We start from the raw sequence: 27,819 nt of genomic DNA, 5'->3' as shown, positions 1-27,819 counted from the left end.
AGCGACGAGGATCAGGTCCGCCTGCTCTTCCAGGAGTTTCCGGATAACCCTGGATAGAAGGGGAAGGGGAGGAAAGGCATAGAGAAGGCCTTTGGGCCACCTGCTCAGGAGAGCGTCCGTGGAGTCCGCCATCGGGTCCGGAAACCTGGAGAAGAAGCGGTCCGTCTGACGGTTGGTCCTCGTCGCAAACAAGTCCACCACAGGAACGCCGAACCGTTGTGTGATTCTCCGGAACAGGGCCGGGTCGAGCTGCCATTCGCCGTGGTCCACCGTCGATCGGCTCAGCCAGTCTGCCTGAGTGTTGCTCAGGCCCGATATGTGGGAAGCCCGGAGTGACCTCAGGTTGGCCTCTGCCCAGGCTCCCAGGCGCTCCGCCTCCTCCATCAGGGAGTGAGACCGTGTTCCCCCCAGGCGGTTGACGTGGGCCTTGGCGGCCACGTTGTCCGTCCGGACAATGACATGTCTGTCCCTTACCATTTCCTTGAATACCCGGAGGGCCAGGTGGATGGCCCGGAGCTCTAGCCAGTTTATGTTGTGGCTTTTGTCCCTTGGAGACCAAAGCCCTTGTGCTAGGTGGCCCTGGATATGGGCCCCCCAGCCAGAGAGGCTGGCATCCGTAGTCAGAATGACTGGGTTGGGCTCCCTGAACTCCCTCCCCTTGGACAGGGCCCCTGAAGACCACCAGCGGAGGGACTGAATGACAGGAGAGTTAAGGTGAACAATCATATTGGAAGCCGAATTCCGGGACTTCTGGTACGGGAGAAGAAACCACTGCAGGGCCCTGCAGTGGAGACGGGCCCACGGAACGATGCCAATGCATGAAACCATCTTTCCCAGGAGTTGAGAGAGGGTTGCCAGGGAGACCGGCGTCCCCTGGGCAACCGAGCTGACCAGAGACCGCAAGCTGGACAGCCGCTCCTCGGAAAGGTAGACCCTGCTCTCGACCGTATCGATGATAGTCCCAAGGTGTTGTATGCGGGTCGTAGGTACCAGGTGACTCTTGGCCCGATTAATAGAGAAACCATGAGTCTCCAGGACCTGGAGGGTGGCGTCCAGATCCTGACGTGCCAGCACCTCCGAATTCGAGAGGATGAGAAGATCGTCTAGGTAACACTGGATCCGAATTGGTCGAGCTCGAAGGTGCGCCGCAAGAGCGGCCATTATTTTAGTAAAGACCCGTGGGGCCGATGAAAGGCCGAATGGAAGGGCACGGTACTGGTAATGCCGACCCGCATGACAAAACCGGAGAAATTTGACGTACGCCGGATGAATGGGGACATGAAGATAGGCCTCCGTCAGATCGACTGACGTGAGGAAGTCCCCAACTCTAATGCCTTCCAGGATGGAAGAGAGAGACTGCATCTTGAACCGCCGGTAGACGACCCAGCGGTTCAAGGACTTGAGGTCCAGAATGGCTCTCCAGCCTCCCGAGGATTTCTGAACGACGAACAGGCGAGAGTAAAAACCTTGTCCGTGCTGCTCCTGTGGCACCGGCTCGATGGCCTGGATATCAAGAAGGTGTTTGACGGCCGATGCCAGAAGGAGCCGTTTCCGCCGATCCCGGGAAGAGGGGCATCGGAGAAACCTGTCGGGGGGAGTGGAGAGAAATTCGAGGGAGAGGCCCCACCTAACCGTCTCCCGGACCCAAGCGTCCGCAGACGAAACCTCCCATTGGCTGGCAAAGAGAGCCAGGCGGCCCCCAATGGGAAGATTGGACATGCAGCTAACGGGACCTGCGGAAGGGCCGTCCGCGGCCCCCGCGGGAATGGCGTCTGGAGAATCCCCTCTGGGGCTGGAATCCTTGGCGATCAGGAGGCCGGGATCGTGGTGGGAATGCCCTAGGAGACCGCCCCCCTGGGAAGGGATTGTCAAATGGGCGAAAGGAACGCCGGTACTCTGATCTTCTAGAAACACTAGGAAGGATACGTTTCTTGTCCCTTGTTTCTATCAAGAGGGGTTCCAACGGGGCCCCGAAGAGGGAGGGGCCCTCAAAGGGGGACGAGGCGAGTCGCCACTTCGATCTGGCGTCCGCTTGCCAATTGCGGAGCCAGAAAAGGCGCCGGCCAGTAACCGAGGCACCAATAGATTTAGCCGCAAAGCGAGACGCGTTGAGCGTCGCGTCCGCGGAGAATTCCAAAGCGGCCAAGATTTTGTTCAGATCTTGATGGGTCCTGGTATCCGACACTGGAAGCCTATCCTGTAATTGTCGGATCCATAGAATAGATGCCCTATTAAAAAAGGATGAAGCCATGGCAGATTTAGCTGCCCAGGCTGAGGCTAGATGGGATTTCACCAGAGACTGCTCTAGTCGTTTATCCTCCGGACGGAGGTTGTCCTCAGGGGGACCAGTAACATTAGCTTGGGCCGTAAGAGCCGCTACTGGAGGGTCAACTGTGGGGACCTGCAGAAGTGATGATAATTCAGGGGCCAGGTTGTAGAAGCGCCGGTCTAGTTGATTAGGGTTAGGCCCCGATGAAGGAGCCGACCATTGCTTCTTCAGTACGTCTTTAAATAATCTGGGCCCTGGAATTTCTTCAGTTTCAATTTCTGGAACCTCAAATAGTGGCAAGGGGGTCCCTGTGTCGCCCCCTGAAGAGGAAGGGGCAGGGGAATTCCCCAGGCGGGTGGTCAATTTAGCCTTATGCAATAATGACCTAAAAAGTTGGGGCTTAAATAGTCCAATGAAGGACGGTTGATCAGGTGCTAAGTCCTCATCTTCTGACAGATCCCTGTCTCTACCATCCTCCTCAGTAACGGACGGGTGCTCAGAAGAAGCCATAGATGGAGCATGTCCCCCCCCTGCAGTTTGGCCCTCCTCCAAAAGAGAACCTTCTAGGTCAGCCCTGGAGCAGTCTGAGCCTGCCACCCAGGAAGAGGTTCCGCGTCGTAATTCGGCCTGTACCCCCTTTTGTATAGCAGCCTGCATGAAACTAAGGAATTCTGGAGCCATGGTGAAGTTTGCTGGAACGTTCCCACCCCCGGGTTTTGGATCGTTCCTAGGAGTAGAAGAGGCAGCAGCCTGTTCTTGAGCGGGGGTGACGTCAGATTGGGGCCCAAAGAGGGCCTCACAAATATCCCCTTGCCACGGAGGAAGGGAGTGATTGCCATCAGGTGATAAGGGCTGCGAGGCCTGAAGATGTTCCCCAGGGGGCGCAGGGGGGGAGGGTTGGGGAGCCAAGGGAGATTGAACGGGTATAGGCCCAGGCAGGGCCGGGGCATCTCTGATTGAGGCCTCCCTCATGGCCTTCTGGATAGAACGCTCGATTGCCTGGTGCAAACGCAGTTCTTCCTTGGCTTTGTCTGCAGCCTTCTTATCCTCTCTAGAGGAACGAGTCTTTTTGGGCTTCTTGGAAGGCCCAGCCGAAGAAGGCCCGGCCTCAGGATCATCGGAGGCCTGGCGTTTGGAGGCTTTAGGAGCGCGAGAGGCCATGTTCGAATTTAGGCCTCAATGGCCACGAGGCTATGACAAAATGGCGCTGGAGGGCGCTCAAATGGCGGCTGCAAAGTCACACCAATAGCCTTCTAATAATGGCTTCAGAGGGCGCTCAAATGGCGGCTGCAAAAGTCTCACCAAATAGCCTTCAAACAACCGGAGGGAAAAACCCCTCCCACGTTCGGTTCCGAGTAAGCCACTCAGCCCAGGTACAATCCGGCGCCCAAGTACTATACCGTAATCTTCGCTCCAGGGATCAGTCCAACCCGGAACTGACAGTCGCCCCGCGCCAAGCGCGAATGGGTCTCCAAGAGCGGCGAGGCTTCAACAAGGAACGAAGCAGCTAATTGAATGAGCGGCTGAGAAAAGCGGCAGAGGAATTACGGTGCCGCGAGGTGCCTTCGGAAAAGCGGGGAAAAGCCCCGCTCGTCGGAATCAAGCTGCCGATAGATCTGCTGCCGCCAAGCAGTTAGGGACCTGCGACTCAGAGAGGAGGTTCCCCTCAGCGGATTTGGGCGTGAGCCGTGCTCGCCGGCAATGGGAGAGGCGCAACGAAAAGCCTCAATCCCACATGACCGCAAGCGGTCCCAGTGGAGAGAGCTGAATTTCTCTCCGCTGTCTGCACCTCAAATTCTTATTTCCAATCACAAACAGAGACCAACGGTCAGGAGAAGTGGCTAAGGCGTCCGATCCTGCACAGATCGAGTCAGAAAGCTGGAGGAGCAGCAGGAGGAGGAGTTAACTTCCTGACTCGATCTGTGCCAGATTAGGGTGGTTAACCCTCTCCTGACCGCTGTCACAATCGCTTCCCTAGAAAGCAGGTAATCCACATACTGCTAAATATTTACAAGCAGTAATAGTAAAAACTGTAACGAATGTCCCAAGAATTTCAAATGCACAGCATCACAGATAATGACGCCAAAATAAATTGAAATGTTGAAAGGAACAAAAAAACTCGCTCAATTTCAGTATAGTCTAATATTTCAATACAATTAAACTTTTACTCAGTGGAGTTTGGATGCATCAGACAACAATTTTCTTTGGGTCGCTCCCCAAAATAATGGCAATGTTCACTTTATCAGAGTAACCCAGACAACTGAAAATGTTTACATAATTTGCATCTGTTTACATCTTTTATATAATTATAGGTATTTTATTATTCTAATTAGAAATTCAGGTTTAATAGATCTCAAATGCTCCATTAAATTGAGGATTTACTGGATTTCTAGACACAAAAGCTTATTAGACATTTAAAAAATACTTGCACAATAACTAGCAGTTTCTAGCAGTTGCTCTTAAGAAAGCAAGGAAAATCAAATTAATAGTCTCAGTTGATGTTCAATGGAAGCTTTTTTTAATAATACACAATGACAATTTTAAGAAAATAATAAAAAAATAGCGAAAACACTTTTTCCAATTCACTTTGTTGCTAAAGTGAGCACTAAGTACTAAGTGCTTAGTACTAGAATCAATACTTAACTATTGAAAAAGAGGACTTGACTGTATTATGTGTATTCACAGTAATCATTCTTCCACAGTTATCAGTTGTAATAAATTTGAGGGCAACGTGATTCATTCAAGAAATATATTTACTGGTAACAATTTAAAGTCACATGTGTGAGATGGTAGAAGTTATTTAAACATTTTGATTCAGAGACTACTGAAATAGTAACCCCAACTTTTAACATTAACGGTTTCTTCTATTTCTGTCATTTCTTCCATTTGAGCAATTCATTTTCTTAAAAAATTGGGAACAGGAAAAGATAGGAAGTTTGTAATCAAGCACAATGTATTTTGTTACAGATGAATTGATCAGAATCTTCAAAGTAATGAATAAAGAAAGGTTTTATCAAGAGGTCACAAGCATTTTACTGCTATGCAAGTTGTTACAGGCGTTCCTCGACTTATGACCACAACAGAGCCCAAAATTTCCATTGCTAAATTGTTAAGTGAGTTGCCTCCATTGTACAACCATTTTTGCCACAATTGTTAGGCAAATCACTGCAGTTATTAAGTGAATCACGCAGTTCTTAAGTGAATCCAGCTTCCCCACTAAATTGGCTTATAGGAAGTCAGCTGGGAAGGTTACAAATGGTGATCACATGACCCCAGGACACTCCAAATGTCATAAATACATGCCAGCTGCCAAGTCACTGAATTTTAAACACGTGACCATGGGGATGCTGTATTGCAGGGATGTCTAACTCAAGGCACGCGGGCCAGATTCAGCCCATAGGGTGTTTAAATCTGGCCTGTGGGGCTGGCCTACAAATAGCAAAGGACCGGCCTGCGTTGCCTCTGGCAGCCAAAATGAGGCGTGGGATGGGCGGGCGCCCCATTTTGGCCAGCAGGGTACTGCAGGAGGCCGTCCAGGACAAAAACAGGCCATGGGGGGGGCATGGGCAGCCCCACCATGCCCAATTTTGGCTGGCAAGGTGCTGCAGGAGGCGTCCATCCCATCTCTTCCTCCTCCTCCTGGCTGGCCCACAGAGAAGAACTACAATGCTGATCCGGCCCTTGAAGAAATCCAGTTTGACACCCCTGCTGTAATGGTTGTAAATGTGAAAAACATTATAAGTCACTTATTTCAGTGTAACTTCAAACAGGAAGTAAACAAATGATTGTAAATCGAGGACTACCTGTAGTTTTTTAGGGCCTAATCAAGAAGCAACATTCAAATGACAGAAAAGTGTCTGTGTCTAAGTGTGATCTGTCCCCGTACCCACACACACACACACACAGCCAGTCGAGGGTTAAGGAAACACTTTGGAACGCACCCAGTTCTTATCTCCCACTTGGCAGCGATAGACACACCGTCTGCCAAGTGACTTTATTTTCAAAGTAAAACAGAAAGACAAATACTCAAGAGTCCAAATGTCCGACACTTTAAATCTTTCTCTCAGCAGCTCCGGACGAGGCTTTAGTGACTATCCAAGGTTTGCTTTGTTCGTCACAAAAATCCTTGACCACCACCCTCTATTATATAGTCTCTGGGGTGTGGTCCAGTGACTCAGTTCTAATCCCTAGCACGCCTCCTAAGCTGCTGCAAACGTTTATCACGCCTTCGGAGGCGTGCGTCCAGGAATGATGTTTCTTTATCACTCTGATCCGAATCAGCTGTCTCCTCTCCCTCGGCCGGCACTTGAGACAATGCCAGAGGGGAGGGGCCTGGAGAGGGAGGCCTGGCTGACTCCTCTTCCTCATGCTCGGAGCTTTCTTCCTCCGATGGGACACGCTCAGAGGGCGGGGCCACAACAAAGTGAGCATTTGTTACCATTATGAGACTCTTGAGATTCTTATAGAAACCTAGGGTTCCATAGGTCACAGCTTGAGAAGCCTGGTTTAAATCATTAAACTAAATCTTGTAGACCAGTACCTTAAATCAGGATTTAAACTATATATCTATATATCTACATCTATATATCTACATTTAATATCCCTCTCCCTCTCCCTCTCCCTCTCTCTCTTGGAATTCTGAAATAACCTTAGCAAAATGATTCTCTGGTAAGCTTTCTACATTCAATACAAGAGAGATGCAGCAGCAAAAAAAGACCTTTATAAATCTAAAAATCAAAGATTTAAATATAAAAATACCAGTAGAGGGTGCTACTTTGATATGTATAAATAAAAGCAGCAACACCAAATGAAAATGGAGTAACCCTAATATTCATAATTTAACATTCCTACCACATCCTTTCAAAAGACAATTCCTTTCTGTTCTTTACTGCAAAGGAATGCTATAATTAGATACAGTAAACTAGAACATCAGAGGACAACCATTTGGAATCCGGATTAGAGTAATAAACAAGAAAGGGTAAAATTACATTACAGCCTGAAAAGATCCTAAATCTCCGACTGACGCAGCTTCTTTCCAAAATTTCATTATTGTAGGAACAATGGAAACTTACTGCTGAAGTCATCGTAGACCAGACATCACAGCAACATTTAAAACAAACAAACAAAAAAGCTGCAGACTATTGTCATGAACTTCTAACCACAAATTTAAGGGCAAACCCTGGCAAATGAAAACTTTAGAAGTGTTCGGAATGATACAGCTGTTATGGGAAAATATCAAGCTTTCAGAATCAGTCACCGTTATCTTCAAAAGTCTTAATTTACTTTCCATCGGCTAAAAATGTCATACAAAAAAGAGCTGTAGAACCAAGGACCATCCCAAAATAGAATAGTAAGTCTTTAGATCATCTTGCCGATGAATTAGCATAATTTGGTCGGCCAAAAAGAAATAGTACAAACAAAACAGTCTATAGAACTAGAGGAAACACTGAAATAAAAGTGAATCTACCAGCATCCAATTTCACTGCGGCTATGAATTCTTTTTTTTTTTTTTTTTATTGAAAAGGTTTTCAAATACAAATTTTTCCCCCTTTTTCCCCCCCTCCCCCCCCTCCCTAACCCCCCCTCCCCACCCTTCCCCCCCTGTGACTTCTTCGTAACAAAAAAAAACCCTAATTCATAACAGATTACTTACTCCCTCCTCAAAATACTGACCTTTACTTACTAAAAGTATTATAAATCCCCCTTTATCCATACATTTCAGAAAAGAAGAAGAGAAAAAAAAAAACAAAACAAAAAAAAACAAACACATTATACTATAACTATTATAAAATAACTCTAATTTAGCATAATAGTGTTTTATATCTATGCATTATTGCAACAATTCAAAACCACCTTCCACTTTAAAACTATACAATAAGTCCTACTTTAATAACATTTCAAAGCGGGCTCCCCATAAAATCTAATTTAACATTTATTCCACTCTATCCATTTCCTCCACTCCCCTAAATGTATCACTTAAAAATCCCTTTTCTTAAACTAATCAGTCTGTAGCTAGCTTATTCACCCACTGTCTTACAAATTTACCATACACAACAATTCTTGATATCTTTAATTCACTGCCCACACTACTTAAAAATATATATATATATATATTCCATTATATCTAAATAAAAAAAAGAAAAGACAATAACTTTAAATTTATAGTCCATATAATATCTTCTTGAAGTCTTTCCACTGGATTGTTAAAACCAACATCCATAATAGGGTGACATAGCTTGCGGATGCAACAGTTTATTCAAGATCTCCAATCATATCTGCCCCCATCAGTAGTAAACATCTTCTTATATATATAAAAGTAAAAACAACCACCCGAGTGACATTATAATTGTATTCCATATAATAATAATTGTGGGTTTCATCAGGATTATTAATTTCCATCATCGTATTGGGTAACAACCCGATCTTCTGCATGTCCCAATGTGATTCTCTTGCCTTATAATTCAAGATAATTATAATATATTTATCAACACAAAAAGAAGTTTCAAAATAGATAATTCAAAACCATCAATTTGAGGCTCTTTCCATGTCCCAAAATTACGGCAATGCAGAGATCTGCCACTATCCTCAGGATGATATTGACCAATATGTCGCCTCCTCTATGTTTTCACATAATCATTCATATTTTAAAATCACTGGCTTCACTGTTGCTTGGGTTAGAAATTTCTATTTTTGTACAACCTATTTCTTTTTTTGTTTTCTTTTTGTGGGTTTGACCTCCATCCTAATTTTTTGTGTCTCGCATTTCTTTTTTATCCCTTGTATATCCTCTAATTGGTTTCCATGCTTGTCCTTGCCTTGATAAGTCATCACATTAAAATCAGATGGCACTTCTCTCAAATTTGTAGATAATCCAGCTGGGGTATCCGATAAATCCAAAGGCAATTTATCTGGTACAGTCTCTGTCTTTAGTTCCAGCTCCTTCTGCTTATCCTGTATTATATCTGAAGACGTTAAATTCATTTTCAACCTATTTTGATAAAATTCTTCCGCCCTTTCAACAGTATTTAACTGGTATCTTTCTCCTTGATATCTCAATATAATACCAACTGGGACGTCCCACCGGAATTGAATATTTCTCCTTTTTAACTCAGACACCAGAAAGCCAAATTTCTTCCTTTCCATTAATATCTTAGGTGGGAGTTCCTTGTAAATCCAAATCTTTCTTCCATACAATTGCAAATTAGAATTGAAGGAATTTTGCACAATTTTATTCCTAATTTCTTTATCTGAAAAATAGATTACCACATCTCTAGGCAATTGCCTTTGCTTGGCAGTCCAAGAGTTTATTCGATAAGCTCTGTCAATCCTACAAAACACTTCCTCAGGTTGAATCTTTAAAATCCCAGCTAGAAATTCAGAAGATATTTTCCTTAAGTCATCTCTGTTATTTTCCTGCAAACCTCTAAGTCTTATTGCATATTCTGTGAAATTATATTGTATCTTTAGAACCTCTTTTTGAATCCTCTGTTCCAGATATTCTACATTACCAGACTTTTGGTCAGCATCCATTTTAAATTTTTCTTCTGAACTATAATCCTGAATATTTAACAAATCATTTTCAATTTTTTGAAATCTATTGTCCAATTTATCTTGAATTTCATCCATTTTTGACTCTAGTAAATTAGTATTTGTATCCAACCGAATCATGAATTCTGGCAATTTTAAAATTTTTTGCTGCAAAAAGTCAAACTTGGATTTCACCAATTCCTTAGTTTCCTGCTTAAATTTTTCAAGTTGCTGATTCACAATCTCATCCCTTCTTTCAATCTCCTCTAAGAGAAATTCTATTATATTAAAATCAGGTTTCTGGGACTGAAGAGTTAAAACATATTGCTTTAAATTCTTGGTGGGGGAATCCCCCCCACCTATTTGTTTGTCTGACTTCACAAGCCTCAGTGCCATGTTTCCGCCTAAGCAGGCTTTGTTAGAAGAAGAAAAAAAAAAAAACAAGACAAAAGACTTCCAGCCAGCAACACTCAAGCCTCCAGGGAAAAAAGAGAAAAACAAAAACAGGAGCGGAGTTTTGTCTACAAATGTAGCCAGTGGTATTTATTCCGCTACATTGTAATAATAAAAAACGGAAGAACTTTCCCTCTCAAACTCTTCTCCAGCCGCGGCAGACGCCATTTTAAAAAGAAACTTTTTTCCTCTTTCTCTTCCTCTATTCTCTTAAGTAATTTTTAAAAGATAAGTAAAATACTTGCGCTTCAGTATTACAGGTCCAGCTCACATTTTCTTTGAGTAATCTGTCAAATTCGCAAGCTTGCTTTTGACGCCTGGCTCTGCATTAGCAGAGGTCTCCCAAAGCCCGGAGCAACGGCTGGGGATATGGGGCATCTCATCCGCTCCATCCCAAAAGTAAAAGAAAAACTTTTGGGACTCTGCAGAGAGTTCTACCCACCCCTGCCGGCTCTATCTCCGTTTCCTCATGGGAACGGAGTTTTTTCGAGCCGCCGTTCCGTTGTGAAGGCGGCTCTAACAGGCAGTGGAAGCTGACGATCCCTAAGGAACGTCTGGCGGCGGCCAGCAGCAAACAGGAAGTCTTCGCGGCTATGAATTCTTGTTGACAACATTTTACTGACCTATACCAAGGAAAATATTAAACATATATAACAGAGCAGTCCCTTTTGACTTCATGCATGTTTGAATGAAACACGTTAAGGTGGCATTATAAACATACCAAACCGGTTTATTAACTGCAAATGAGAAAAGTGATAGAAGAGAATAAGGAGAAAGCTGTGTCCCTCTCTCATTTAACCTACAATTTCCTACATTCTCACTATTGCTACTCCTGAATGTCCCTTGAATTGCTGATCCTTTACTCTACTATGTTCCAGTATTTCCTTTGTTCTTCTCTTCATCAATTATTCCTTTTCCTAAGCCACCCAGAAATTATTCTACTGTTGTCCACATGGTGTCACCAATTACTATGTTTAATATTTGAATTACATAAATGAAACATCAGAATTGTTATCACATAAAAATGACATACTTATTAAGTGGACAGGTTATGCTCTTCCAAACGTAACTCTGGATAAAGCTTCCAGAGTTCTCCAAATTGCCCCTGGACTGTAATTTTAATGTAACTCAAATGGTTAATAATTACATTGGACACTTGTTTGTTAATTATACTTATTTAATTTATAACAAATTTAAATGTTTAATTTTTGTCTGGATGCCACCTATTTTTTCATTCTAATATTTACTATGTCAGTATTCATATCTCAAAATAAAATTAAGTCTCTTAGTCCCAAAAGCATTAGGCACTAATATTGGGCCATTTCACTGTGTGCTTTATTTATTTACTAAATATCAACTAAATATTTTAGTTATGTTCAGGAGTTAACTACAATCAAGATGATATATTTTTCTGTAAAAGTTAGAAAAAATTTAGGTGTATTGGAAATATTTTCTACTCGTTCTAGGAAAAAAGAAATTTTAAAAAGAAACCTGAAGTTGGCTCTATAACAGTGCATTAAGCAAAATGAACTCCAGCTGGATTTTAAAAATATATTAGATTTTTAAGGCAAAGATATTTTTAAATTAAGTTCCTGGATGACAATATTTAATTTTAATAGTTTACATAGGAAATCAATTAAAGCTTCCTTGGTGCTTGTACTGAGAAAGAGCATTAGTTACACTAATGTATAAAAATGAAAAAATGGGAGAAATTACATATCTTTCTATGTGTGCTTCTCTCTTGACAAATAAAGTGCTCAAAGAAGGATCATTTAGAGCACGAGTATCAAACCCGCGGCATCACGTTGGCATCACATGACATTTCGCGATGTTTTTCCCTTTAAGGAGCTGGGGTGGGTGTGGCCTGCACATGACTCATCTGGCCCATGGGCTACCAGATTGACACCCCTGATTTAGAGTAACCAAAAACTACAGATAAAAAGCACCTAGCAAACTATTGCAGATGCCTAGAAATCTAGCCGGGCAACATCAAAATGATGTTACTATACTGGACTGAGTCCAATTTATTGATAAAAGGGAAGTTAGTAGATACACCTTATTTAGTAAGATTTGTACACAAACATTCTATTTATTGTTACAAATAAATCTTTCAAGAGTTGTTCTTTCCAAACCCAAACATTTCTCCATTTTCCGAATCATATTTTATTTAACTTGACAAGTAATTTATAAGTCAGACACAATCTAGGCATAGCAATATAATCCCAAATTTGCTGTATTAACTGAATGTTCATGTTTTCTAAACTCTGTATGAAATAAGAGCTTTAGAAAAGTAATATAGCCAAATTCTCCCTCCTGAAAAATCTAGGTAAATATGCTATAATCACTTCTTTCTGAGTTCACACTTACTTTTTACAAGGACAAAATATGAGACGCTTATAAATTACTTTTACCAAATACATTTCTAATTACATCAAGTTACAAAAAGTCTTTCATCCAGTATTATGTCACTGGACTCTTCTAATGATCTCTTCCTGTCCATCCCTTAGTCTATTACCTTAAATATTATTTTCAACGCTCTCTCATTTCTTTAAGCATGTAAGTGCGCAGAACTGATGAGATAACACATTTGTACCAATTGTAGGGTGCTACTCCGCCCTTTATATTAAACATTGTTTTGCCCAAGGGAAAGAACATGAAGATTTTTTTTTCACCCAATTTATTTATTAACCATTTTTTAAAGATGGGAAATTTAAACATTGCTTCAGCTGGTATGTCATGGAGAAACAAAGCCATCTCTTTTTCTATTTATTTGTGGAATTAGTGACAAAGTTTTAGTTGCAAAATAAGGCAACAGAGTAAAAAATTAAATGCATATCCAAACTTAACAGATAGTCCAGAAGTGATGAACAAGAAAGAAAGAAAGAAAGAAAGAAAGAAAGAAAGAAAGAAAGAAAGAAAGAAAGAAAGAGGGAGGGAGGGAGGGAGGGAGGGAGGGAGGGAAGGAAGGAAGGAAGGAAAGAAAGAAAGAAAGAAAGAAAGAAAGAAAGAAAGAAAGAAAGAAAGAAAGAAAGAAAGAAAGAAAGAAAGAAAGAAAGAAAGAACCAGGACCAAGAATATTTTTTGGACCCTTTTGGAGAAGGAGTCAGAATCTTACTATTCCAAATTGCCCAAGTAGACCAAGAAAAATGAGCAAGCAAGCATGGATTTGAGATAATGAGCAGTGTATCTTTGATAACTGATCAATCAGGAGCTTTACACCTGTCCTCAATAGGTCTATAAAGTTCAACATTAGGCAGTCAAGATTCAGGGGGAGTAACAACAACAAAATTGCAAAGCCCAATTTTTTCTTTCTTATCACCTTATCTGCTTCTAATCTTCAAGTTTCCAATTGGACGAGCCCTATAACATGTTGAAAAACCTTGGTATTCTGAAAGGTAACACCAATTTTTATGAATTACTTTTTAATTTTAAAATTAAATCAATTTTAATGTACCTGCTTTTTATAGTGCAGCATCCAATGTGCAGCACTGAACCTAAGTGTCAACCCTGAAGTACACAACTCTGGCATGTAAGGTATCTATTCAAACAATAGCTGACTTCAAAAATTTGTGCTAAACGTAACAGTCATGAACCATGGTTTGTAAACTACAACTTTGGATGGGTTCACACTTTATGCTACGCCAAAAATAAACAAAGTGCATTGTGACTTCTCCAACTGTGGCAAATACAAGTAGTCCTCAACTTACAGCAGCTTGTTTAGTGACTGTTCAAAGTTACAACGGCACTGAAAAAAGTTACTTATGACAATTTTTCATGGTTATGACCTTTCCAATATCCTCATGATTATGTGATCAAAATTCAGATGCTTGGCATCTGATTCATATATATGACCGTTGCTATGTCCCAAGGTCATGTCTTTTGTGATCTTTTGACAAGTTAAATCAATGGGGAAGCCAGATTCACTTAACCAGCTTATCAACTGCAGTGATTCACTTAACAACTGAGGCAAGAAAGGGCGTAAAATGGGGCAACACTTAACAGATGTCTCACTTAACAACATAGTTTTTGGGCTCAACTGTGGTCGTAAGTCGAGGATTACCTGTAAGGTAAAAATGTCAGACAAGCAGTTTATCCATATTTATCTGTTAAAATGTAGAGACAATTAATTTCAGGTATTAAATCAGAAGCATAAAAAGTAGGATATTCTTTCCCACCCACCCCCAAAATTCAACAAGGCAGTAATGAAGCCGGAATGAAAGGAATTGCAAAGGATGGCCATTTGGAAACTATTTTGTTCACTAAATAGTATGGAACTTCAAGTGCATCTTTCTAGTTACCTGGAGATTTTTTGCTTACTCTTGTCTGCATCAAATAAGCATGACGAGGCAACAAAGGTGATGATGGCAAGGAGACTGAAACTCCTTTGGCCAAATTCATTCTGTAGACATCTTCAGATAGAGGTTGGATGCCACTTTGACAATCTGCACTGTGGCCAGATGTGGATATGATCTGCGGTACATTTTCTGAACATGAATCACCTAAAACAAACAAGTGAAAAATTAAGCTACTTAGCAAATGAAATCTCATAAGTCCTACAAAATTGATCAGAGCTGTATGATATAGGACACGTATCTCTTTGATGTACTGGCAACAGAGCAAAAATTAATTTTAGTGGCACTGGTCGCAAGAGAGAACTAGAAACAAAAATAGTTAGTAAACAGGAGAAACTTTGCTTCAGGTTCTAAGAATTAGAACAAAAAGGTTTACATTAGTTTGTTTTGTACTGAAATCATGTTGCTACACCAGTGTCAAACTCTTAAATCTGAATTAGCACACATGATGTCAAAGAAAAAAAAGCTATTCCAGGTATTTTGCTAGGAACTGGACCACTGCTTTGTTCTTCATGTTTATCCTGTTCACTTGAAAAAATATTTATTTATTAAATTAATACAGTGCCATCTCACTCTGAAAAGCAACTGTAGGCGACTTATAATTAATATCATAAATAAAGTATTAAAAATATTAAATAAATCAAATACAAAAGCAACATTGTATTTGTTTTCTTATAGCACGGCTGTAACATTTATCTCTAAAGAGAGCCAGTTAGCCAGTAGTGATTAAGGCACTAAGCTAGAGACCATAACTCCTGGTCCTGCCCTGCCAATTGGGCCAGTCACTTTTTCTCAGCCCTAGGAAGCAGGAAATAGCAAACCATTTCTGAAATATTGCCATCTGTAAGCACTTATCCAGACAGTCAACACTGATTTGGAGATACACACACAAAAATACAACTCTTCCAAACTATTAGCTCTATTGGTATTAAATAAAGATTAAAAATAAAAAAAATAAATATTAAAATATTAAAAGAATAACTATTAAAATTATACTGAAGAATAAAGACTAAGGTTAAGAAGCTATTTTTGGCATGCTGGATGTAGCATTTTAAAATTATATACCACAGATTATTTTTACAAGAAGGCCATGGCAAGGGGACAAGCTCCTTGATCATCCTTAGTCTCAAACACTTAGAAAGAGCATCTGCAAGGATTTTGCTGTCCTAACCTCAAAAGAAGACTTGGCTCCAAGAGCCAGTTGCCATAGGATGCCAGAACCGGAGAGAAGGATATGCTGTCTCCATTCATCATCCAAAGAACTGCTAGGAGGTGGGAAAGTTTGTTTTGTTTTACAGCAGTTTGTTGCAGAAGACCAACTATAAATCTTCAAAATAAATAGAACTTGGAAGCCTTGCAACAAAATGTTGTAGTAAAGTTTTTTCCCAAATTACATCAACTCAGTACTTCTTTCTCTTGCTGAAATCTGTCACTAATTCTGAGGCTTGTAATTCCACCACATCTGGAGGGCATTGGGCTAGGGAAAGCTGATCTGGTATCTTGTTGCTAGGTCTGTATATTTCGTAGAATTAATGACAGAACAGTCCCACAATCACATTCTACAGCTGCCAATTTCTAGCCGCTGAATCATTAATTACATGCACACCAATAAATCAGTTTAACAGTTTGTATGTTTTACATCTTGTATACCGGTAGTACTTTATAACAGAAGACTTAGATTCGGATAAAGTAGAGAGAAAAAATAAGCCTTTTAAGAAAATTAAGTACTAGTAACTCATCCTCAAATACAGATATTAACAAAATTAGGCTTTTTCCACCTATATTCAGCCTCTTTCTGTTTAGTTTCACCTCAATCAACAAATAGCCAGAAGCAAAGTCTCTAAAATGTCTTTATTAGGACTAACCAAAATAACAACAACAACAAAACATATACAGGTCTTTTAGTTTTCTAGTATTTTTATAGTTAGGAAGGATGCTAGAAAAAAATAACTGGAAACAAGACATAAAATTTACAAAACACAGTCATAAGGTGTTTAAGTCATAAGGTTTCCAGTGCAAAGTCAGCACAAAGCTAAAGACTAGAGCAGGGGTGTCAAACTCGTGGCCAGCGAGTCAGATGCATCATGCGCTGGCCATGCCCACCTGCATTTTAGCGAAGGGGGGAGAAAGTCACAATACGTCATATGACGACAACGTAAGGATGCGACTTTGACACCCCTAGACTAGAGACTGAATCAGTATGACCTTATCTGTCCTAGTAAAGATAATGCCCAGCTATGGATGCTTAACAATGTTTCTCTTTATTTAAATCATAATATTTTCATCTGTGTTAAGAGCAACAGCTATGGAATATGATTGTGCTGTTGTCATGTGCAAGTATGGATGGGGGCACTTTAATAATCTGGCCCCGAAAATATATATTACACAAACTTTTTTCATTGACGTAGGGAAGTTTCTCTGATTCACAGCATATTCCTGATTATTTGAATAAAAACATTATTATAATATTATGTTCTGGTTTTGTTAAGCAAGAGCAGCCATCATCCATGTGTATTACAACTACTATTGATTCCATAAGCTGAGATATTAATGACTACCAAAGTTGTGTGCTCTTTTCAACACAACGTAACTAAACATGGGAAAGGGGTGTTGGTCCTATCTGAGACGCCCATTTTCAGACAGTGTGAAGAAACTCCAGACATGGGTATCACTCTTGTTCTATAGCTCTATAGACTGAGTCTAAACTGAAGAAATGCCCTCTGCTGAAGCTCCCCCGTTTCAACGATGTTACAGCGATGTCTCATAACGTAGTATCTGCAACAACACCCCAAAGATACCCTGGACCAGACCCTCCTTAGAATAGGTCTGGAGTCTCTTCACACCGTCTGAAAATGGGCATCTCAGGTAGGACCAATGCCCCTTTTCCAGCACAGTGCTCTGAGACTCCAGGCATGGGACATACGAAAGCTGACTGTCCTCACGGGAATGTACCTGTTTGTTCTGGCTCACCGGTCATTCCCAGTACTCGCTGAAGAACTCTCAATGTGGCGTCCGCCGTGAATTCCACTGCAGCTACAATCTTGTTGAAATCCTGGAGAGTCCGCGGATCACTGGGTGGTACTCTTTCCTGCATCTGCTTCAACCAAAGCAAAGACGCTCTGGTGAAAAAAGAAGCGGCCGTGGCAGTCTTGACCGCCCAGGCAGCCGCTTAGTGGGCTTTGTGAACCACAAGCTCCACCTTCTTCTCACCTGGTTTAAAAACATCCTCAGGATCAGTGAGAGTAGCTGAAGGGGATTCCAACGCCATCACCGGCTCATCTACCTCTGGGATCTGTAGAAGCTCCGTGAGATCCGGGGTGACACTGTAGAATTTTTTGTCAAAGGACATGGGATTGGGATAAACCCCAGGAGAAACCTACTGCCTCTGAATTACGTCCATAAATAATCTTGGTGCTGGAATTGCCTGTTTCAGTCATGGGCTCCGAAAAAAGGAGATCAGTGGGATCCGAAGTCTCCTGAAACGTCTCAGGCTTTGATGAGTTTGTCCCTAGCCGGGTTGAACTCTTAGCCTTAAAAAGTAGTGCCTTAAACAAATGAGGCCGGAACAAACCTTTGAAGGTAGGTTGTTCCAGCGCCATACCCTCATCTTCTGATAACTCCTGATCAATCAGGCCCTCTTCCTCAGATACAGAATCTTCATTCCTCGAGGAAGAGTCCGGAGAACAGGAAACCTGATAACTCGGTAACTCCCTAGGGAGCTGAGGGGATCTCTCCTGTACCTGCAATTTTGGTTCCACTGCTGCTGTTTGGTGAAAATGCTGTCTGCCAGTATCAAACCCTCTCTTAACTGCCTCAGAAATCCATTGTTGGACTAAAGGAGGCATTTCTGAGTTGCCCTCCCCCAGCGGGTGTAGCCCCACTGCCGTTGGAGTGAAGGTAGCCTTGGGTGGATGCCTTCTCTGACTTGCCACCCCCCTCTCCTGTGGTAAAGGTGAGAGGCCCTGTGGAGTCCACATGCCACCTGTTGATGGCCCAGGATCTGGTATAGAGACTGAACCTGACTCTTGTATAATTAAGCCTCCTGCCGTGCTGAGATTATCAGACTCCTGAAAGCAGGGCCAACCATAACATGCTTGTCTACAAGGGGGCTTAGGTGCTTCTTTTTCTCTTCTGCTTTTGCCCCTTTTTCCACCTGCTTCTCCAAGGCCCTTTGAAGCCTTTGCTCTGCCTTCTCCTGGGCCTTAGAAGATTTCTTGTTAGGCTTTGGATTTTGTCCTGGCTGCCGCTTCCCTGGCCCCACTCCTAGATTTAGAGGATCCATGCTTGGAGCCGCGACTGGTAGCTCTGCTCGCCTGAGCTCTGTCAGCCATCTCTCTGTGCACACGTGAAAAACTGCAGACCCTGACCTGGTCTACTAGCTCGCTTAAAAAAAAAGAAAAGAAAAAAAGAAAAAGCTTCCTGCCAGGAAAAGCCCCAAAAGAAAAATGGCTCCAATGGCCTCAGTTATCTCACCACTCCAGATCACAGTCACTCTCAGCAAGTACCAGAAGGCTGCTATACTTTGGAGATCCTGGTCTATCTCCCAGCTGAGCAGGCAGCCAAAAAGCCTCAGATCTGTCTCTATTGCAACAGATGTAGGTCCCGGTCTACCTCTCAATCAGGTAAGCAGCCTAGGAACCTCCACGTGGTCTGGGGCCGGCAATAACGCCGAGACTGCACTCCCTACTGGGAAGGCAGCCGAGAGAGCCCTCTCCTGAGTGGTACCAGCTGGTAACACTAATGGCCTTTCGGAGTAGCGTGCTCTATCTTACGGCCCCCACGCTACTCCACAATCAAAATGGCACCTGGCCTCTTCACCGTTTCGCGCCAAGCCAGAACAAACACTGCCAGAGCCTGCAGAATGCTCCAAATGGTGCTGGCAGCCACGAGGAGCTCAAAATGTGCCTGAGTCAACCTTTCCTTCCAGCGACACCTTCCAAACCTCCCTCGTTGTGGAGTAGCAGGCTCGAGCCAAAGGCTCTTCACGCTGGCCCCCGAAAACAGCTGCCGCAGTTAGTGAAGCCTTTTCTGGCCTCCACTTTCCTGCAATACCAACTCTTCCAATAACAGTGGGCTCAAGCCTAGGGCTCTTCATGCTGTAATCTTCTCTCTCTCTTCCTTGCACTCTTCTTCCAAATCACTGTGCTGAACCAAATGCTGTTTTTAGCAGAGCTCACTCTGCCACGTCTATACAGAGTTATAGACTGAGTCAAAACTGGGGACCGTCAGCAGAGGGAGTTTCTTCAGTTTAGACCCAGTCTATAGAGCTATAGGACAAGAGTGATATCCATGCCTGGAGTCTTGGAGCACCATGCTGGAAAACCTCTAGTAATCATTATTCCCTTTTTCATCGGAACCAGAAATTGATAATTACCAAATCTAAAGGAAAAAGATATTAAAGCACAGTTTGAAATGGTTTATTCATGTTATTTTGAAGCCAGTAATATAGTTTCTTGCTTTAGAAAAAATGGGTATCTATAGCCAACTATAGAAATTATGGTTGTATTAGGATATCTCATACATATTTAAAGTATTAAATGCATCAAAGATCCTGTGTAAAAGACAAACAGTATATTTTTGCAGTTCTTGTGGAGCAAGTATTAAATCACTAAACCTTGCTGCAATTAAGAACATGATCTCAGATTCTAATTCAATTTTCAACTCAAACACAAATTCATTAGGCTCACTTTACATAGATTATCCTTTTAAAAATGTTCAACAGTTCTGTTGTGTCTACCTATGGAAAAAAGCTCACAACCTGACAAATTGTTATTCTTAGAGTTGTGTCCCTCTTTATTTGAAAGTACGGTTTTTGTCTTCAGTGTACTAATTCTTTTTAGGATTCAAAACATCATATGGAATTAGAAATACTTACAAAAATATATCATAAAAATTGTAAGATTTCAGGCTGAGAAAAGTATTCAGGATAAATGCCCTAATTAGTCATTCCTACCTAGCTTATTAACATTGTTTGATAAAAATGCCATTGTCCACACCCAGCTATGTCTTTGGCTGCCAGCCAGGGGATTTCCTGCAACAAGCATTTCTATATATCTTATCCATCTGAAGAGCTCCAGGGTAGAAATAAAACATCTTAATATCCTATGCTGAATATCTGAAATCATTCATTCATTACAATATATTTCTCTAGTGAGAGTCCGGGTAAAGATACTCAAGTTGTTAAAGAGAAAACTGTGATGCTCAAGTTGTTCAAGAGGAAAATGTATTTTCTATTTACATGTCAGATGTAAGAGTCAGGAACTCAAAGGTGGCATATTAGCCTGATGATTGAACCCAGTCCCTGTGTACAAATTACTTTTATGTAAGTTTTCTAGCAACAATGCACTGGAAAATGGGTCTTATTTGTATTAATGTAAACTTCTCTTCCAGATTAATATAATGCAGGGGGCAAGGTTTTCATCTTTATCACACCAATGAGAAAAATATTTTAACTTTTCTCCACGTAATTTTATTTTTGCTACAAAAATATGTAGTTATTAATTGGGCATTTAGCTTTATGTTTAATTTACCTTAACTATAATTTTAAATAATGTTAAATTTATGCAATATGCAATTCTGGAAATAACAGGAAGACTGCAAATAAAAACTAATCTCACACTTTTATTTTTAGAACACATCTGTTACAAAAATAGTTATTTCACACTTCAAAACTATATACTGCTAACAATACTAATGTTCACATTTCCTGGCCTTACAATCTAAAATGTACTGATTAGTGAAGGTTGAGCAGCCGTTAATAAAAAATGATTAAAGGAATGTTGTATATATTCTAGACACTAAAGAGAAGACATGTTGGACCACTTTTCCAATTACATTCTCATTAACAGTAAAAGCTGTATTATTATATTGCAGTAGTAAATAATTTAATTCTGTTTTCCTTAGTATGTATCAGTACCCAGAGTATCATGTTACCTCCCAGTTGGTGGAAAGCAGACAACAATATGTTGGCTTACAAGATAGTCTCTAGATCAGAGATCCTATCTTGCCTAGAATAGAATATATCCTTGGAGAAAATATGTACTTTCTATTAGCAAAATTGTTGCATGTAGCATAGGTATGACTAAAGTTTGTAATCTAGTCTAGACCTTTTTTTAACTTATTAAAAAGTGTTATGTGAAAACCCCAATTATACAAGACATGATAGGTCACAAAGGATAACAACTATAGCCCCATCTCTGACAAGTATGGTCCATGGAAGATTCTGTTTTGGAATGTAGGAGGAGTACCGTAAGTAGTAAAGAACATGAATTAATTAAAAATAAAAATAAAAATGTTGTGTGTTTGTAAAACAAAGCCAAACAGAAAGTATGTAACAGATTGGTGGTTTGATTTTATGCAGTGGAACTCATGAATACATGTAGAAAAATAAAGGTGTAAATCAGGGGTGAAATGTAAAATATGTTACTACCGGTTCTGTGGGCGTGGCTTGGTGGTGGTGGTGGTAATGTGACTGGGTGGGCGTGGCCAACTTTTTTTTTTAACTTTTCAAAGCAATTTTTCTAATGCTTTGAAAAGCCTCTGCCGATCAGGCAACTCAGCTGGGATCGTCAGAGACTTTTCAAAGCATTTTTTTAACCACCTCTTCGGCCAAGAAGTTGCAGAAAAAAAATGCTTTGAAAAGCCTCTGATGATCCCAGCTGAGCCGCGTGATCATCAGAGGCTTTTTTCTTTTAACTTTTAAAAGCATTTTTTCGTTGGAAGAGGTTGTAGAAAAAATGCTTTTAAAAGTTAAAAAAAAAGCCTCTGATGATCGTGCGGCTCAGCTGGGCATGATGGGGGGGAGGCAGGGATTTTTGCTACCGGTTCTCCGAACCACCTGCCGCCATCGCTACCGGATCGGGCGATCCAGTCCGAACCGGGAGCATTTCACCCCTGGTGTAAGTTTACTATGAATGAAAATGCTAAACATATTTTTTAATGTACGTATTGATGTCATCTATGTTGTAACGGCCTAGAGTTGCCTCAAATAGCAAAATTGATGATATATAAATACAAATAAATAAATAAGAATCCATAGATTGGTGAGAATTGTGGACTATGTTCCATAGAATGGGAATAACTGATAACAATTTTCTACTAGTGAGACCCAGTGATGTCTAGCCTGATTTACATCATCTTACAGAGTACCCAGACACAATTCCACACTCATATATTCATGAAATGAGATTAGGAATAGAGATTCCTAGCCCAACTATACACATCAACATAGTGATATATTTTCTGCCTCTATAATTCATTGATGTTTTCAAGCAAGACCTTAAGAAGTTTATTTTAAAAGGGAAAAAAGACATTGGCAAATATCTTGGTGTAAATTTAACAAAAATTAACAATCTCAAAATCTAAAGGACTGGCTTAAAAACTACCTAAAAAGCAGTTTCTCTTCCCGAGAAAACAAAAATGAAATATACATAAGAAATGTCTCTTTTCAATTTCAGTACTTTGCCTAATGGTCTATCACTTTCATTAACAGATTAAAGCTTTATGATTCCAGTAAAGCATTCTGTTTTGCAACACAATACCTTGCTTAAAAGTAAATATGAGTTTATTTTGGGGAAAATAGAATAAAATTCGAATGAAAAACAGAAAAGCAAATGATATATTTTTAAAATGCTAAGTAATTTAGATAGATAGATAGAAAAGAGCTCCAAGTGGTAGAAACAGCTTAACAAAGAGAACAAAGATTATTAGAGGACTTCAGGAACATGGAAGAGAAGAAAGAAAACAAAATTAAGAAATGTCTGACAAACTAAGATTTCTGAAGGAGGTATGCCTAATTGTTTGAAGCACTGACAACCAGCTGACGACCAGGCAAAAATCAAGGAACCTGTGAGTAGACTGATTCCTTGGAATCTCTCCAGATAAGGAGAATGGGTCATGACTCACATCTGCTCTGAAAAGCTGCTCTTCATGAGGAGACTGCAAGACTATGTTTTCCATGGGTTTGAGCACCAGGAGACAATGGTGGTGATGGGGACCAGGCATCTTGCTTTCAATTGTAGTGGACATTTTAAAGGATACTAAAATTTCCAAGCATCACTTTCTAATCACTTTCAGAAATTGCCTATTTATCATCTTAAAGGTACTAGAGATCTTTAGAATGACAAGGTTGAAATATCTTCATTGGATGGGTTTAACAAAAAAATTAATTATAAACTTAAGAACTTAAAGAATTTGAAATAAACAGCAAAAACTAAATAAATTTTTGATCTAATAAAGTTATAAATGGATTAAGGATCCAAATAAATTTGGAATATTGGCTTTTAGTAAAAGATTTTGGAATTAAATAATAAAAAATAGGTTCTTGTGGGAAATAGATTTATTATCTTTGTTATGGCTATTGTATGCCATAACAAAGATAAGTGATGATTTTAGAAACTGGACACTAGAGGGACTAAAGATTCTAAGCTGAAGGAAAAAAGATACAGTACAGTTGATGTCAGCTCATATTGGGACTTACAAATTGACAGAAAAGATTGTAACTTTAGAAATATTAAAGGAGATCTTTGAAGAATGGAGTCGTAAATTAGTAGCTATCATAACCAACACTGTCAGTACAGAAAATGGAACTACAAATGACAGGCCGAGAGAATGATTTGGAAAACAAATTGGCTGAAGTCCTAAAAATTAAAATGAAAATAGAAATGATAAACCAAGAGAATGACTTGGTATTGAGGAGAATAGAGGAAATAGGAGTGCAAGTCCAATGTTTGCTGTATTTTAAAGTTATGAAAGAGACATTCAACTGAAATACATAGATTTGTGTTGTATCTTTATCAAAAAGTAATTTTTGATTACCTGAGTCTCCAGAGAAGGGCAACATATAAATTAAAGCAAATAATAATAATAATAATAATTTTACAGAAGATTTTAAAAAATGGAAATCTTGCATGCATATCAGCCAGATCAACGGAACTTTGTGATCTCCGTGATACTTCGCTTAAATAAAACAGACATGCTGTGATATTCAGCAGGCAGCACAGATGTCTGTATCACTTTCATTATATTATACAGTAAGCAATGCAAGGGTTCTTTTCTCAATAAACACATTATCCATACATTCCAGCCAGGCATATATTGACACAAAACATTCTGCCGCCAATTTAAAAAAAAACAACTAATTTATTTTCCCATTGAACATAATTCTATAGAACTGGTACATTCATGGGTAATAAATCCTATTCAGTCGCCTAGCATAAGAACCATTTTATTTTTAGAAGCAGTAAAAAGACAAGAAAGAACAGATGGAATAGAAATCCCAAAGAACTGTTATTTTGCATCTGCTCTAAACCAACAATGAAGAACCAGGAAATACTAGCAATTGGGTCACAAGTCAAAGCAACAATTTAGAGGAATTCTTTCCATCAGTGCAGTCTAATACAGTATCAGTACAAAACGCAGACATTTTCTTCAAATAGTTGACCACCAAGAGTACCTGAGTTAAAATGATATTTTTGGAGGTTACATTTTGAATATAATTTACCTGAATCAGTTCCTTGGTGGTATATACGATTAAAGCATGTATTGTTAAAATACAGGCCATTCCAGTATGGCCTCAACCGGTTAGCTGTTTCAGAGGCATTTGAAATACTTGAATATTTAAAAGATAAGTATTTGAAATAAAGCCAGTTCTATACAAAACCCAAAACATATTGGTTAATGTATGATATATGTAATAAAGACTTGGAATATCTAAAGCTTGGAAAATCAATGGGCCCAAGTTTTAATAAACATCAAATTGTAGCACTGTTATTATAGGCATTGGTCGGCATTTTAGACATTTTTTTTGTAAAAGGGCTACAGAGTTCAGATTAAGATACACAAATATTTTCTAGATGATTCACAGAAATAAAATGGATCAAATTAAAAGAACACTATAAACAATAGTTGAATACTGTTATAAATACTCTAGTTCACTAGAAAACAATTTTATGAATAGAGTACTGAATTACTAAACTACTTTGGGAGACCAGTGACAAGAACAGAAACAGTGTCCTGCTGGATTTATGGCCAATCTAGTTCACTGCTTTGTTCTCACAATCCAACCAACTGCAGAAGAAAGCTGCTAGTCTTCCAGCAGATGGCCTTAAGAGCTGTGGTGGCACAGTGGTTAGAATGCAGTATTGCAGGCTGTCCACTGCCAGTTCAATCCTGTCCGGCTCAAGTTTGATTCAGCCTTCCAAAGTTGGTAAAATGAGGACTCAGATGGTTGGAGTACTAATTCTGTAAACTGCTTAGAGAGGGCTGAGAAAGCACTTTGAAGGGGTATATAACTCTAAGTGCTTATTGCTATTGCTAAATCAAATTACCATCAAGGCTAATAGCCAGGGGTGGATTCTACTTACCTTTACTACCGGTTCGCATCGTGCCCAGGCGTGATTAAACTTTTTATAATAATCAGCAACAGAAAACTGGAATAGGATTCAATAAATCATAAACAGATCCATATATTTAGTTTTTTTTTTAAAAAAAATCTTCCGTTGAGGAACTTGTGCTAAAAATCAGATTGCAACTTGAAAAGATTCCAAGGATAGCTCCACATTTACAATGAACAGATCTGAACTTTTCATGCCAGAAAATTAAAATCCCGTGACACATGGCCTATATGATGCACATCAACGGAGTTTGTCTGTTTTAGCTTTTCAGATGTCTAAAATGATTATGATTTTGAAAGTTGAAAATCTTGGAAACCTATCACAGAAATACTAATAACTACTGTTTCAGTTTGCTATTGGGTTCACATACCACACACAAAAAAGAGATACACAGAAATTGTAACTCTGGCCTCAATTAGAGATCTCCACATAGAAGATAATAGCTTTTTAATTATGTAACACATTCAACTGTCACCAATTGTCTGGCACTGTCTTATTTCTAAGAGTGTAATCCTGCAGCTAAACCTGTATTGAAAAAATCCTGAGCCCCAAGCAGCTGGAATCCATAAAGTGTTATTTTCAATAGCTATCTGCTATTCTTCCCATTCTCCATTCACGTTTTCCCCTCCCCTTTGGAGGCTTCTTTTGAACATGCTGATTTGACATCCATTCCATCAATTGAGGATCTATCTAGCCGGATCCTTTTTATAATGATTTAAAGGCAAAGACAACTTGATAACAGCAAATATATTGAATTATCAACCTTAGATAATAATCCTTTAAACTTCAGCTTTTCTTTTGCATTCAGGACTTCAAATAATTTATTGTTTGCTTAATGTCAGCATTCCAGAAAAACCCCAACTCCAACTAAAGACTCTCAAGCAAACATTTTTCAAAGTTCTATTTACTAGAATAAATAAACTGGCACATCTGGGAAAATCCAAATCTGAGAGGTCGGGGTTTTCCCTCAGTAAATCAAAACCCACAAAATCATCCCCTCACTCCTCAGTCGATCACATGCTCCAATCAACCGCTGTCCCATCTCAAGACCTCACTCTGACCACTCCTTCTCCAGATGCAGGATCGCCCTGACCTTGACCGACAGGAAGAATGTTATTATGTCTACAGACAACCCCTCTACTAAATCCCCCCTCCTACTTTCCCACACATGAGAAGGTGGTAGCATGGAAGCTTCCGGCCTAATATGGCTTCCAAAGCTGACACTTGAGCAATAGTAGGGAGTAGAATAGAACAATTTGAAGATCATTCTAACTATCTTTGGTAAAAGTCTGGTTCAACCAATGTGCTTTATTTATATAATATTACGCCAGCTGTCAAAAGGAGTGGAGGTGAAGTAAAAGAATTTATATTGTTTTTTACAAGATGCTGCAACGTTAGAAATGCAATCGGTATTATTTGATTCAATCTGTTTAATTTAATACTATTAAGGAAAAGCATCCATTTAAATTTTGCTCAGGAATACGCTTCATTGAACACAACTGGATTTATATCCGAATGTATAAAATCACATTGTGCAAATAGCAGTATTAACATTCTATAGGAAAACAACTGGTTCACAGATCATTTTGTATCACTCTGGAAGGGAATTCCTGTTTCATTAGAGCATTGAATTTATTACTCACATCTCAGTAAGGAGGTTAGAATTTTGTGCATATTGAATATAAGGAATTTGCTGGTTCTTTGGAAATGTATTAGGAGGTTTGGACTTTGAGAAAGCAAGATAAAGTAGCAATAGCAATAGTACTTAGATGTATATACCAGTTCATAGTGCTTTACAGCCCTCTCTAAGCGGTTTACAGAGTCA

At 40.1% G+C, this 27,819-nt stretch overlaps 2 protein-coding genes across 11 annotated transcripts in view; both read right to left on the bottom strand.

Moving 5' to 3' along the window:
- The window catches only part of TANC1 (tetratricopeptide repeat, ankyrin repeat and coiled-coil containing 1), a 159,908-nt gene that overhangs the window by 69,328 nt on the left and 62,761 nt on the right, over positions 1-27,819 (bottom strand). For 8 of the 10 annotated variants that reach the window (XM_087881918.1, XM_034425697.3, XM_034425687.3 and 5 more), the window contains one exon: positions 14,548-14,748. The exons of the other annotated variants lie outside the window; for them this stretch is intronic. In XM_087881918.1, the coding sequence (XP_087738044.1) occupies positions 14,548-14,647 (100 nt within the window). In that variant the 5' untranslated portion in view covers positions 14,648-14,748. The remainder of the gene's footprint in view (positions 1-14,547; positions 14,749-27,819) is intronic. 10 annotated transcript variants of the gene reach the window in all.
- On the bottom strand, positions 1,724-4,205 carry LOC148116584 (uncharacterized). The gene has a single exon (XM_087881913.1). The coding sequence runs from the start codon at positions 3,428-3,430 to the stop codon at positions 1,724-1,726; it is 1,707 nt and encodes a 568-aa protein (XP_087738039.1). The 5' UTR covers positions 3,431-4,205.

Source organism: Pantherophis guttatus, chromosome 1 (assembly GCF_059756535.1).
Source record: "Pantherophis guttatus breed Tessera chromosome 1, ASM5975653v1, whole genome shotgun sequence".
NCBI lineage: Eukaryota > Metazoa > Chordata > Lepidosauria > Squamata > Colubridae > Pantherophis > Pantherophis guttatus.
Note: the sequence above shows the minus strand (reverse complement) of the source record. Positions and strands in the feature narration are given on the sequence as shown.

Bases quoted from the DNA above. Each gene is read 5' to 3' on its own strand.
- LOC148116584 (XM_087881913.1), bottom strand. From the start codon at position 3,430: ATGGCCTCTCGCGCTCCTAAAGCCTCCAAACGCCAGGCCTCCGATGAT.